Raw genomic sequence first — 14,205 nt, forward strand, 5'->3', positions numbered from 1 at the left:
GCGGTTAGCGCGCTGCGCTATGAACCTGGCGACCCGGGTTCGATTCCCGCTCACGGCTAACACCAGTGACGATTATCTGAACCGGTCCTGGGCCTCCCCTAGGTCGACTCAGCCTTAAATGAGTACCTGGTGCGGTGTGTAAACATCGCCACTAGGGAGACAAAGGCGGTCGGGCGTGGTGCTGGCTACCCACCCCCTCGTGTACCGTTCCGGCCTTCATAGGTGCTCGCTAACAGCACTTGCCCCTACAGTCTGTTCAGGCTATACGGGGGATCTTTGTCTTTGATCTTTGTGTATCACCACCTCCATCACCCCAACTGTGCGGTCGACCGGTCGCAACAAAACAGCATCATGCTGCGGAGGAGCGCACGGATCGCGTTCGCCACACGAGCCATGCCCTTTCGTTCCTGCACTACCACCTCCTCCTGTGTGTAGGTGTGAGTAAGGGTATAGAGGTGTGTGTGTAGGTGTTTAGATGTATAGAGGTGTGTGTAGGTGTGTGTAAGTGTATAGAGGTGTGTGTGTGTAGGTGTATAGAGGTGGGTGTGTGTAGGTGTGTGTGGGGAGCGGTAGTGTAGCGGTTAGCGCGCTGCGCTATGAACCTGGCGACCCGGGTTCGATTCCCGCTCACGGCTAACACCAGTGACGATTATCTGAACCGGTCCTGGGCCTCCCCTAGGTCGACTCAGCCTTAAATGAGTACCTGGTGCGGTGTGTAAACATCGCCACTAGGGAGACAAAGGCGGTCGGGCGTGGTGCTCGCCACCCACCCCCTCGTGTACCGTTCCGGCCTTCATAGGTGCTCGCTAACAGCACTTGCCCCTACAGTCTGTTCAGGCTATACGGGGGATCTTTGTCTTTGTGTAAGTATATAGAGGTGTGTAAGTGTGTAGAGGTGTGTGTATGTGTAGGGGTGTTAAAGTGAGGGCCCGTTATGTATGGCAGTCTATGAGAAACAGACACAGTGGGCGGGGCTACGTGTGTGCACAGGGAGATGCCCTCTGCGACGTCCGAGCCAGACACCCTGGGGGGGGCTGGTTTGGCGTTATGATCCCCCGGGGCCCCACCCCTCAAGGAGGGTTGGGTATAAAAGGGGACGTTATAGGGGCTCGAGTCAGTTATGTTATAGTTAACTAAGAAGACTGAAGACGTCTTAGATAGAGCCCTGGACTCCCCTCGTTCGATGTCCTTATCAGGGCCGAACAGGACTGAGCCAGCGGCGTGGTCCCGAAAGCCAGAGCCGGTGCTCTTCTAAGAGCTGGTCTGGGACTCCGGGTACCGGCCCGACTTACCAGTGTCGGGCCAAGTAGCCTCCCCTAGCCCAGTAGTGGAGGACTGTGAGGCAGGCTAGGACTTAGCTAGGAAGTGTATCCTTAGCTAGTCGGGTGAGGGGGCCGATACCCCCTCCAGTGCTGTATGTCACATACGAGCTGTGTTGAATAAATATCCGTGTGCCTCCACCTCGGCGTCAAGTGTCTTCACCGGTACTTCAACTGGTGTCAGAAGTAAAACTCGAACATGGACACACGGAAGACAGCGCGGACCAAAGTACCGCAAGAGGAAGATACTGCCGAGATCGTCGAGCCCGAGACGGCTACACAAGCCATGGTGCAGCCGGGGCCTGATGTCTCCTTACCGGGGCATCTGAGTCAAGAAGGACCACAGTCAGACGCGTTGCGGCTGGCTCACGGGAGGCTGGCGGAGCTGTTATATGCCGCTGCCGCCACGCTGGAGACCATCACGCGGCTGGGGGCCGGTGATTCAGCACGGGGCGAGGCGGGCCAACGACCAGGGCGCCTTCCCGCCACTTCGGAGCAGCCCGAGTTTGAATCTCCCGCCATCGACGCTGCAGCTGTTCGGGGCGTGGCCAGCCTACACATCCACTCCGGCATCGCCGTCGCTGAAGCCGCGACGTCATCACCACCGCGACAGGCGATCCCATCGGCCGCTCGTACCGACGCACAGCCGAGTGGAGGTGACATCCGCCCGCGGGAATCAACAACGACCGCTGCACTCCATCAGAGGCTGCCCCCGCTGAAAGAGTTCGTCGGCGCGGAGGGGGACTGGGCCGGGTTCCGCAGACGATTCCTCGCCCATCAAGAGATGGCGAGGTGGACAGACGAGGAGGCTCTCTGCGCGCTGCCGGCGCTCCTCGACAGCGACGCGCTCGCAGCCCTCACATCGGCACCAAAAGAGAGGCGGGCGACGTTACCGATGGCGCTGCAGCTGCTGGGAGGGGTCTACGGACCATCGGCGGAATGCAGACAGGAGTTCTACGACCGCAAGCGGGGTGAAAAGGAGTCGCCCCTGGCGTACCGAACGAGCCTCCTGGCGATGGCCAAGTCGGCCTTCCCCCGTATGGATGACGACGGCATCGACGCTATGGTGACGGAGAAAATACTCCTCCTGGCTGACGACCTTGACATCGCTGTGGTCGCGCAGGAGGATGCAGAGATGACGTCGCTCCAGGCGGCAAGGCTCCTCCACGCCAACCTCCTGTCACTCCAACGAAAAGCCAGCAGGGCGTCGGCGGGGCGTGCGGTGGCTGCAGCCACCCTTCCGACGGAGGAACTCTACGCCGTCGACCACCGACGGCAACAGGCGACGAGTGCACGGCCGGGCCAGGACGGGTCGGGCCGTCCCGACCATTCGTCACCTCCGATGCCGCTCCCACGGTGTTTTAACTGCGGCGTCCGGGGCCACGTCGCCTCGGGGTGCCGCTCTCCTCGTCAACGCGGGACGACACCTCACCGGGACGACGGGCCTCATCCCAAGCTCCACCATCAAAAACCGGCGAGTCGCGGCACCCCACACGTTTGGCCCACACACACACCCGTCACGCACTCAAACACCGCAACGAGAGGGGGGCCGGTATCACGCACCATCGCACCATCACGCACCACCCCGGGTACCCATATCGAACCCGGCCAGTGGTCCGTGCTGGCCGATCGTGTGGTAGCCGCATCGTCGGGGTCGTCGGCCGTTGTGGGGTATATCGACGGGGTTGAAGTGCGCATCCTGGTCGATACGGGAGCATCGGCGACTATTATTTCGGAACTGATTTATAATATTCTTCCTGTCCGGAGTCGTCCCTTGATGCCTGTTGACATACCATTCTATGCGGCTAACGGGGGCTCACTTGGCATCATCGGACAAATTCGTGCCCAAATTTGTATCGGGGAAATAAAATTGTCTGGGCCAATTTTTGTTTCTTCCTCGCTGGCGGTTCCGTGCCTGCTGGGGACGGACTTCCTGGCCAAAATGCCGATTGTGATTTTGATCGACCAGGGTTGTATAGAGCTTCCGTCGGGCAGACGCATGGCGTTTCTGCCATCACCGGTTGCGACTCGGACGGCGTTCGCGACGGTGCCGGCGTTCGTGGAAAGAACGGTGCGCGTCCCTCCGGGGACGCAAATGTTGGTACCCTTGAAACTTCGGCGGCCCCTCGTTAAGGGTACTGGGGCCCAAGGGGTACTGTTGGGGCCGTCTAGGGCCGGGGTTAGTGGACCTGACTTACTTCCGGCCCAGACCATAGTGAGAGGGGATGGTGAACCCTTCATCGCGGTCTTAAATGTGGGCTCGCGGACGGTGGTGGTCCCACAGGGGACCGTGCTTGCTCACGCAACGCCGGTGCCGTGTGAGGAACCCGCCGTAAATCGCGTCAACACTGTCCCTGCGTCGCGACCGCATTCGGACAGCGATGAAGGGTGGCTCGAGGCGCTTTGTGCGGGATCGACGGACCTGTCCGATTCAGAGCGTCAACAACTTAAAACACTACTGCGAGAATTTTCCGACGTTTTTAGTCGAAATAAATATGATTTGGGTTGTACTCACTTGCTGCGTCACCATATTGACACGGGTGACAGCGCGCCAATTCGCCAAAATCCGTTTCGGTTGAGTCCCGCCGAAAAGGACCATGTCAAATCGGCTGTTGATGACATGTTGGCCGCAGACATCATTTCTCCTTCCACCAGCCCTTGGGGAGCGCCGATCGTCCTGGTTAAAAAGCAGGACGGTTCGTTGCGGTTTTGCGTTGACTTCCGGCGTCTTAACAAAATTTCGGTTGCCGACGCATACCCGCTCCCTCGGATGGATGAATCGCTTGACGCCTTGGCGGGAGCGCGATTCTTTTCCACACTCGATTTACTTTCGGGATTCTGGCAGCTTCCTCTGGACGATGCTTTCCGTACACCGCACGGCTTGTTTCAATTCAACCGGTTGCCGATGGGCTTACACTCAGCGCCGGCAACTTTCCAGCGTTTAATGGAATTGGTTTTGGCTGGACTGCAATGGGAGTCGTGCCTCATTTATTTGGATGACATTATCGTCTTTGGTAAAACTTTTGATGAACATCTCCAGAGGTTGCGGGCGGTTTTCCTAAAGATGCGGGCTGCTAATTTGAAATTCAAGCCCCAAAAATGCCATTTGTTGCGTGATTCGGTGCGTTATTTGGGGCACATCGTGGGACGCTCAGGTATTGCTACCGATCCCGCCAAAACGCAGTGTGTCAGCTCCTGGCCGACTCCCACCTCGGTGGGAGAGGTCAGGAGTTTCATTGGGTTCGCGTCGTATTATCGACGGTTTGTTGCTGATTTTGCGACAATTGCTAAACCCCTGCACGCTTTAACATCTAAAGGGGTTCGTTTCCACTGGGGTCAAGAGGAGGAGGCTGCGTTCCGCTCCCTTCGGGACGCCCTGGTAAAAGCCCCTCCCTTGATTTACCCTGATTTTTCGAAGCCCTTTTTGCTCGACACCGATGCGAGCAACACGGGTATTGGGGGTGTGCTTTCCCAGGTGGTTGATGGCGTTGAACGGGTGGTCGCGTACGGTAGTCGGGTGTTGTCTCCTGCGGAGCAAAGATATTGTGTCACCCATAGGGAACTGTTGGCAATTGTTTTTTTCATCCAACAGTATCGCCCATATCTGTACGGTCGGCATTTCACCGTCCGCACAGATCATGCGGCACTACAGTATGCCCTGCGAGTTCAACAACCATCGGGACAGTTGTCTCGATGGTTGGAGGTTCTCCAGGACTTTGATTTTGAAACCACCTACCGTAAGGGCGTTCGCCATACCAACGCGGACGCTCTGTCACGCATGCCAACCACCTCGGAATGTGCATGCCTCCTGGGGTCGGGACGTTGCAGACCTTCAGGGGACGCATCGGTTCCGATCCTGGCAGCCACCGACGACGACAAACCACTGCCTGATAATTCGATCGAACAACAGGGAAGAGATTCCCTGTTGGGGTTGCCCGTCACTGAGTGGGGGCGCCTCCAAATGGAGGATACCTCCCTCCTCGGGTGGCGTCGTCGCGTCGGGGGTGCTGGGCGGGTGAAAGGTGATTCAGGTGCATGGGAAATGGTGCAGGGTCTGCTCATGCATTGGGACGGCAAATCACAGCGACATCGGCTGGTCGTCCCTTCTGAGTTGCGAGGCAAGGTGGTGTGGGCCGCGCATGAGCGCCTGTTACACCTGGGGACCCTAAAGACCCTTGCACTGATACAACTGGATTTTTTCTGGCCTGGTATGACAAGGGATGTTGGGGATCTATTGAGTTCATGCCCGCGGTGTGCGCAACGGAAACCGCCGGCACGGGAGTCTAACCCGCCTTTACAATCGATCAAGGTGTCCAGAATAAATGAGCTTGTCGCGCTGGACATCTTGGGCCCATTTCCCGCCACCCCCAGGGGCAATAAGTATTTGTTGACAGGGGTCGAGTATTTTACGCGCTGGCCCATGGCCTGGCCCCTTGCCAACCAGTCGGCAGCAGCCATCGTGGACGCCTTTGTTCAGGGATACGTCCTGGACAAAGGTGCTCCGGAGCGGCTGCTGACCGACCAGGGCAAAAATTTTTCCAGTAAATTACTTAAACAAGTCTGTGACCTCTTAGGCACAAAGAAAATTCGGACCTCCCCGTATCACCCGCAGACTGACGGAATGGTCGAGCGCCTGCATCGCACCATTTCGTCAATGATGGCACAGCAGGTCTCAGATTCACAGACTGATTGGGACCTGCATATTCAGGGGGTCTTGGCGGCATACCGGATGGCACCCCATGCAGCTACAGGATTTTCCCCCTTTTACCTCATGTACGGTCGCGAACCCGACCCGCCTGTTCGCGCCCAGCTGCAGATCCCCGACCCGCAAGGAAAAACTAAATTGGCTGACCACGTCAAATTTAATCTGGCTAAATTAACAGAGGCGCGGGATGCTGCGAGGTTGAACTCGGACCTCCGTCAAAAGGCGAATGAGCGCCTCAGGCTGGGTCGGGCGCATGTGATACAGTGGAAGCCGGGGGACAAGGCATGGTTGCACTGTCCCCAAGTGCCCCTGGCTACCTCCCCTAAGCTGGCGCGGCCGTGGCGGGGCCCTGTGGAAGTGGTCGAGGTCTTGCGACCACAGTGCGTGCGCATTCGATGGGGGAAGCGGCGATGGTTCGTGCACCCCTCTCGGTTGAAACCCTTCGTCGCGGTACACAAACCCACTTCACACATGCGTGGCCAGACGTGTGGGGGGTCGACCGACTCACTAGGTCCGTCTCCGCCGCGCTCACCTAATGCCTTGCCGGCCGTGCCACCTCCAGGTGCATCGAGACTGACGGGCTCACGCCCGACCACCCCTTCTGGGGATACCAACGGTCACGCGGCATCAGAGGAGGTCTCACTCCGGGACAGACGATTACCACCTGACGGTCCGCCACCCGGGGTTTCCCCGTGTGAGGGGCCCGCCGCAAGGATACGCGCAAAAATGCGCAGACTGTTGTGAGACCGCAAGATGTGTATATATGTTGTGTTCATTGTGTGTTGTGTGGGGGGGTGTGTTCCCTGCCCATTGAATTTACATACGTTGTGCTCACCGGGTGTTGTGTGTATGGTGGCTTCCCTGCAAATTGTATATAGCTTGTTTTCTTACGGAATTCGTATTTATTCAAGGGGGGGTGCGTCGGGTTGTTTTCCCTTCTTGCTGTTGCATTTTTTTTTGTGTTCTTGTTGCCGTTCTTGTTATTGTTGAAAATTAGTGAGGCACACGCGCGGTTACGGTAAAAATTCATTTTTATTGTCATTTTGTATGTTGGCAGCCGGGACGGCTGCAAGCTATGCGGGGGGGGGGTGATGTAGGGGTGTTAAAGTGAGGGCCCGTTATGTATGGCAGTCTATGAGAAACAGACACAGTGGGCGGGGCTACGTGTGTGCACAGGGAGATGCCCTCTGCGACGTCCGAGCCAGACACCCTGGGGGGGGCTGGTTTGGCGTTATGATCCCCCGGGGCCCCACCCCTCAAGGAGGGTTGGGTATAAAAGGGGACGTTATAGGGGCTCGAGTCAGTTATGTTATAGTTAACTAAGAAGACTGAAGACGTCTTAGATAGAGCCCTGGACTCCCCTCGTTCGATGTCCTTATCAGGGCCGAACAGGACTGAGCCAGCGGCGTGGTCCCGAAAGCCAGAGCCGGTGCTCTTCTAAGAGCTGGTCTGGGACTCCGGGTACCGGCCCGACTTACCAGTGTCGGGCCAAGTAGCCTCCCCTAGCCCAGTAGTGGAGGACTGTGAGGCAGGCTAGGACTTAGCTAGGAAGTGTATCCTTAGCTAGTCGGGTGAGGGGGCCGATACCCCCTCCAGTGCTGTATGTCACATACGAGCTGTGTTGAATAAATATCCGTGTGCCTCCACCTCGGCGTCAAGTGTCTTCACCGGTACTTCATATGTAAGTGGGGAGCGATAGTGCAGCGGTTAGCGCGCTGCGCTATGAACCCGGCGACACGAGTTCGATTCCCGCTCAAGGCCAACACCTGTGACGATTATCTGAACTGGTCCCGGGCCTCCCCTAGGTCGACTCAGCCTCAAATGAGTACCTGGTGCGGTGTGTAAACATTGTCACTAGGGAGACAAAGGCGGTCGGGCGTGGTGCTGGCCACCCACCCCCTCGTGTACCGTTCCGGCCTTCATAGGTGCTCGCTAACAGCACTTGCCCCAACTGTCTGTTAAAGGCTATACGGGGGTTCTTTGTAAGTGTATAGAGGTGTGTATAGAGGGGTGTATGTAGAGGTGTGTGTGTAAGTGTATAGAGGTGTGTGTGTAAGTGTATATAGGTATGTGTGAGGTCCTGGGGGAGGGAAAATCTCTCAGCCAGGAAAACATCATGGCACAAAGTGGGGATAACCCTGCTGAGGCTGCGGTGCCTCAAATATTGGAGGAAGTCACCCCCTGTGAGTGGCTGGCTGAGGTGCCATCTGTTGAGGAAGTACTGAAGGCGATCCGGAGTCTGAGACCAGGAAAGGCACCGGGCAGAGATGATCTCCCAAGCGAAATGCTGAGGGAGGGTGGCGCTTGTGCACAGATTGCCTTATATGACATCATAACAACAGTCTGGACCGCTGGACGGGTACCGCAGGATTGGAAGGATGCCCTGGTGGTCCCCCTCTTTAAGAAGGGGGACCGCACAAACTGTAACAACTACAGTGGCATCTCACTCCTCAGTGTGCCGGGAAAGGTCCTGGCAAGGATTATTCAACATCGCCTTGCTAGGCACGCTGAGGAGAGGCTTGCGGAACCCCAATGCGGTTTCAAGAAAGGGCGGTCCTGTACAGATGCCATATTTTCTGTCCATCTGCTACAGCAGAGGTGTAGGGAATTCCAACAAGACCTTCATCTCTGCTTTATTGACCTGGTCAAGGCCTATGATACCATCAGTAGGCCTGGGCTCTGGGTTGTTCTTCGTGCTTTCGGAGTCCCTGACCCTCTGCTCACGATCATTAAGGACCTTCATGATGGTGAGCGGGCCCGGGTAAAACTACGTGGCCGGGAGTCGGAGCCTTTCCCTGTACACCTTGGGGTGCGACAGGGATGTCCTCTGGCTCCCACATTATTTAACATCTATTTCGACTGCGTAGTTCGTGAAGCCTTCAATAGCTGTACCGGGGGCATTTCCATTTGGTACAGATATAATGGGAGGCTGATCGACGCCCGGGTGCGATCAAGGGATGGCTCCCTATTGGTCAACCACGTTATGTATGCCGATGATTTGGTAATAGCTGCTCATTCAGAAGAGGAGTTCGAGACGCTGCTGCTGAGACTGGAGCGTGCCACTAAGAGGTGGGGCCTTACCATCAGCCCCACCAAAACTAAGCACCTGCCTGGGTATTTTGTACCATCGGACACTCCACCCCCACAACTCCCAATCGGTGATGGGGCAGTTGTGGAGAGAGTGGAGTTTCTCATACCTGGGCAGTGTGCTTATGACCGGCTCCAGTTTATCAGCCAAGGTCTCACTCCTAATCAGTCGAGCGGCATTATCTTTTCATCGGTTGCGTAACGCTGTGTGGAAGCTACCTGATCTGTAGCTCCGCACGAAGCTTTAGGTCTTCTCGGCCACGGTCATTCCCTCCCTTCTCTACGCTTGCGAAACGTGGACCCCCCTAATGGAGCATCTTCACCGGTGGGAAACATTTAGGCTGGCCTGCCTAAGATCCATCCTGGGTTTAACAAGGCTGGATTGTGTGAGCTCACAAATCCTTGAAAGATCTGGGCAAAGTCCCATCGGTGAGCTCCTCCGGCAGGCAAGGCTGCGTTGGCTGGGTCATGTAGCCCGCATGCCCAGCTACCGCATGCCTAAACAGCTTTTGTTCGGCCGGATCGAGGGGGCTAAACGGGCGCGGCACGGGCTAGAGAAGAGATGGAGTGATGTGGTACAGGAGGACGTGGAGCTGAGTGGACTTGCCGATGACTGGTACCAGCAGTGTCAAGATCGGCCTCAGTGGAGGAGGCTCGTGAAGGACGCTACTGGGCAGTTGGAGGCAGTCGCCCTCCAACAACAACGGAGGGCGGAGGAGCGACGCTCAGAACAACGAGCGGAGCGCCGGGTGGCTAAAGCACAGCAAGTTGGTACGGTAGGGGGCACAGGTGGTGCATCAGCCAGTCATCTCGGTCATCTCGGTCAGTCAACCCGTGGCACCTGCTGGGTCTGCCCCCTGACCTCCTGCCAGCGGGCGTTCGACACTTCACGTGGCCTCAAGGTGCACTTGGCCTGGTACAAGCGTCGTGGTGACGTCACCGCCACTTAGTGGCGAATGGCGGTTGTTGTTGTATAGGTGTGTGTGTGTAGGTGTGTAAGTGTGTAGAGGTGTGTGTGTGTAGGTGTGTGTAAGTGTATAGAGGTGTGTGTAGGTGTGTAAGTGTACGGAGGTGTTCGGGTGAGTAACCCTGGCAGCGCAACGCTGCTGGCGTCTCGTGCTGCCGCCTGTACCGCGCCTTGTCCACCAGAGGGAATCGCCTACCCACGGGTTGTGTGGCGTCAGGGTGAGAAGTGGAGGGTGGGGGGAGGGGTCCGGAGATGGGGGGGGGCTGCTGCTGCAGCGCTCAGCAAGGGGTCGTGCTTGGTGCACCACTGCCAATTTTTTATTGCATCGATCTATCTCATTCTTTGTCTCTGCTTCTATTTCCTTGCGCCCGAGTATGCACCGCTACTTGTGGTACCCTCTCTGTATTCATTGGAGAGCCACGTCCAAACCACTAAATCTTCTTGTTTCTTGTGTGAAGCCCTCTCCAATATTTTATTTGATTTCTGCAAAAGGGCTGCTGCCATGACTGTGGAATGGTTGTCACGATTGACTTAAAATGTCGCGGTTCGATCTCCCAGCCTGGCCTTGAAAACATTGACCAGGATTCTTACAATTCCCTGTTTTTGTCCACCCACAGTCCATCAGTGGGTCGCGTGCAATGGGCTAAATGGCGAGTACTCCCACCTCTTTCAAGACATATGGTCAGTGTGGAAAAGTTGGCCAAAACATACCCACCGGATCGGCACTCTAGACCTCCCTCTAGTGGGGGTTCTTTCACCAGCAGTTGCATGAGCAAGTAATTGCAGGGCTGCACCATCAACCTCACGTGCACAACAATAATCTGGTTTACGTGCATTTCAGAACTCCTTGATCCAGACCCCAGCATCCCAGTGGTGCAGGATCAGTGCTCTGCATCGGTGTTACCATTACGCCGTTGCTCCTCTGCAACCCCGTGCCACCCGTTGCCGCGTGTAACGTCGCTGCGCCCTGTGCACCGCACGTGTCCCCAGCCCCTGCCGCTGCTCCGCCGGGACACCGGCTTGATGCTGACGATGTCTCAGGCGCAGGCCGCCTGCCTCCTGGCCAACGCCTTCTTCTGCACGTTCCCCCGGAGCAACGCCACCGGAACCCGGAGCGAGGACTCTGCCTGCCCCGACATCAACGTCAAAAGGTGCAGCAGCAGCAGCCCATCACTGTGCATTACACACCGAACACCGTGTGTCATGCAGTACACACACACAGATGCAATGCTCTCTCTACGTGTAATAATCCTTCTGAGACGGCTTCGGAATCGGTCCTCTTTATTTTCACTTCCACAATACACTTTACTCACACACTCTCTGTTGCTGGCAGACAACAGAGAGCGGGCAGACTTCACACCAGTTCCCACCGCGCACGTGGCACCCAGAGCCCCCGTACGTGCGTGGCTCTGTTCGTTCCCCAGTCTGCTCCCGATCGTTCTCTCTCACTCTCTCTTAATCCTTCCATCACGTGGTCCCCCCAGCCAATCCTCCATGGACAGCCTTGACCATTCTCGATGGTTCCCTGTCAATCCCGGGACCACGCCTCTCATCCGGCTCCCCATTAGCTGGGGCCCCGAATGGCTAGGCCAATCACTCCTGATGACATGCCGTGATCACGCCGGGGTCATGCTCCCTATCTCAACCCTTATTGGCTACAAAGCAGGACCGGCAAGCCAATCCCCACGTGAACCCTCTATGGCTGTTATTACATATGTAGAGTATTTCTTGCTGTATATGTAGCGTCGGAAATGCAAAGCACACACCACCTGTAGTTGCGGGCACGAGTCGACAGGGGGTGCCACCCTGAGTTAGAGAGAGAACCGGGACCGTTGAGAGGCCGAGTTCCCCCCCCCGACCCCAGGTGAGGGGTTGGGGGGTTATTCCAGAGCCACCTCTACTGTGTGGTGGACCGGCTACCACACAGCAGCACGAGTCGGAGGAGTGAACGGATGGTTCTCCCTATGCGGGCCAGACTCCCTCGCTTCCTCTTCTCCTCCTGCATCATCACCTGATCCTCTTTCCTTGTCATCTCTTTCTCCACCATCTTCTCCACCAATGTCTCCTCCACCTGCACCACCATCTCATCCTCCTGCTCCTTCGTCCATAACTCCTCTGTCTCCCCCCTCATCTCCTCTTCTTCCTGCACCACCAGCTCTTGCACCAGGGTCTCCTCCTCCTGCACCACCAGCTCCTCCACCAAGGTCTCCTCCTTCTGCACCACCAGCTCCTCCACCAGGGTCTCCTCCTCCTGCACCACCAGCTCCTCCAACAGGGTCTCCTCCTCCTGCACCACCAGCTCCTCCACCAGGATCTCCTCCTCCTGCACCACCAGCTCCTCCACCAGGGTCTCCTCCTCCTGCACCAACAGCTCCTCCACCGGAGTCTCCTCTTCCTCCACAACAACCGTCAGCCATTTAGGCCTGGGCAAGCGCGGAGGATGGGGGCAGCGCCGCCTCCGCTCTGTAAAGAGATGCGCACGACACCGTTCCAACTTCCTGCTACAGCAGAGATTGCACTCCCCCCCCCACCATCAGTTAACCCTGGGGGGGCATGGGGGTGCTGTGATCCCCCATAGCCCCACCCCTCGGAGAGGATTCTTATAAAAGGCGGGGAGCCAGAGGGCTCGAGGCCAATGTGTGAGAAGCTTACCATTGAAGACTGAAGACCGGCAGAATAGGCCCTGGAACTCCCCTGGCTCGCTGTCCTTGTCAGGGCCGAGCAGGGCAAGTGGCGCGGCCCCAAGAGCTCCAGGACCGCTGCTCTTGTAAGAGCACGGCCTGGTTAGCTGGGTGCCGGGATCCGTGCTTGACCAGGGCCGGATCAGATAGCCTCCCCTAGCACTCATAGCGGAGGACTGGGAATAGGAGAAGTCAGGGGATAGTACTAGGGGTGTTTCCCATTGAGTACGGGTGAAGGCGCCGTTACCCCTTCAAGTAATGTTACCGCCTTTTGGTTAAATAAAAGAGTGTGCCTCAACTACGTCGTCTGTCTCCCTGATAACTCACTACACTTGTATAAGTGTAGTGTATTGTGTCGTGTATAGTGGAGTGTGTAGGTTAAACGTTGAGTTTTAGAAGGGCACCACGGGGTGACCAGCCCCTCCACACCCAGCCCCACCCCTCCCACCCAACCCCACCCTCCCCACCCAGCCCCACCCTCCCCACCCAGCCCCTTCCCTCCTCCCCCAGCCCCTCCCCACCCTCCCCCAGCCCCTCCCCACCCTCCCCTCTCCACCCAGCCCCACCCCTCCCACCCCCACCCTCCCCTTCCCATGCACGACAGACAAATAATCCCTGGTGGGCAGTGTGGAACCTGTTGTTCCTACCGGTATAAAAGTGGGAAATATCTGAACCGGTCCTGGGCCTCCCCTTGGTCGACTCAACCTCAAATGAGTACCTGATGCAGTGTGTACACATCACCACGAGGGAGACAAATGCGGCTGGGCGTGGTGTTGGCCACCCACTCCCCTGTGTACTGTGCCAGTCCTCATTAGGCGCTCACTAACACCACTTGCCTCAAAAATCTGTTAAAGCTATGAGGGGGATCTTTGTCTTTGTACAGTGGCATTGGCTACATATAAACTGATACTTTGAACGGAGTTTATAATACAGCACGGCCTATGTGTAACGCATCATATACCGTGTACACAACACCATGAAAGTGTGTGCCGTATAATACAGAGTAAAGGAGCATAGCCTGTGCACGTACTGCAGCGTTACTTTGAACTGAAACGTGGCATGGCCGTTATGTGTAGAACAGCATTTCTTGTGTATATGTAGTGGGTTCCCACGGAGACTGGAGACGTAGCTTAGAGGCAACACGGTTTATTTAAATCTTATAACATAAGCCCCTTTTACTCCCACTACTTGGGGAGGTATGGCCTCCGGGCTAACGTGCCCTATCACTGGGGCTACGGGCTCTGAGTCCTCCAACTAAGGGTGGCCTAGGGGAGGCTATGCTGACCCGACCCAGCCAAGGTGCAGGTCTCGACCACTGGTCCGTGCTCGGCCCCGCCGCTTAAAAGGACGTCGTGTCCCAGGGTCCCGGGGTCCCAGGGTCCCAGCCTAGCCGGTCTTCAGTCTTCAGAGCACTGCCTCAGGCCGTCCTGGGGTCCGTCTTTTATA

At 56.9% G+C, this 14,205-nt stretch overlaps 2 protein-coding genes across 2 annotated transcripts in view; one reads left to right on the forward strand and one right to left on the reverse strand.

The window, feature by feature from the left end:
- LOC133338994 (uncharacterized) overlaps positions 1 to 14,205 on the forward strand; it is a 227,763-nt gene that overhangs the window by 59,048 nt on the left and 154,510 nt on the right. The window lies entirely within an intron of this gene.
- Positions 11,349 to 13,131, reverse strand: LOC133363041 (golgin subfamily A member 6-like protein 25). The gene is made up of 2 exons (XM_061582051.1): positions 12,731 to 13,131; positions 11,349 to 12,541 (listed from the first exon to the last, which is right to left on the reverse strand). Exons 1-2 carry the CDS (start codon positions 12,924 to 12,926, stop codon positions 11,976 to 11,978), a joined length of 762 nt encoding a protein of 253 aa, XP_061438035.1. The 5' UTR covers positions 12,927 to 13,131; the 3' UTR covers positions 11,349 to 11,975.

Source organism: Lethenteron reissneri, unplaced genomic scaffold, assembly GCF_015708825.2.
Source record: "Lethenteron reissneri isolate LAM-NWPU_2019-01 unplaced genomic scaffold, ASM1570882v1 scaffold_1639, whole genome shotgun sequence".
In the NCBI taxonomy this organism is placed as follows: Eukaryota; Metazoa; Chordata; class Hyperoartia; order Petromyzontiformes; family Petromyzontidae; genus Lethenteron; species Lethenteron reissneri.

Excerpts from the sequence above, each read along its gene's own strand:
- LOC133363041 (XM_061582051.1), bottom strand. The coding sequence starts at position 12,926 with ATGAGTGCTAGGGGAGGCTATCTGATCCGGCCCTGGTCAAGCACGGAT. Across the intron at positions 12,542-12,730 it reads CCGGTCTTCAGTCTTCAATG|AGCGGAGGCGGCGCTGCCCC; the intron begins GTAAGCTTCTCA and ends ATCTCTTTACAG.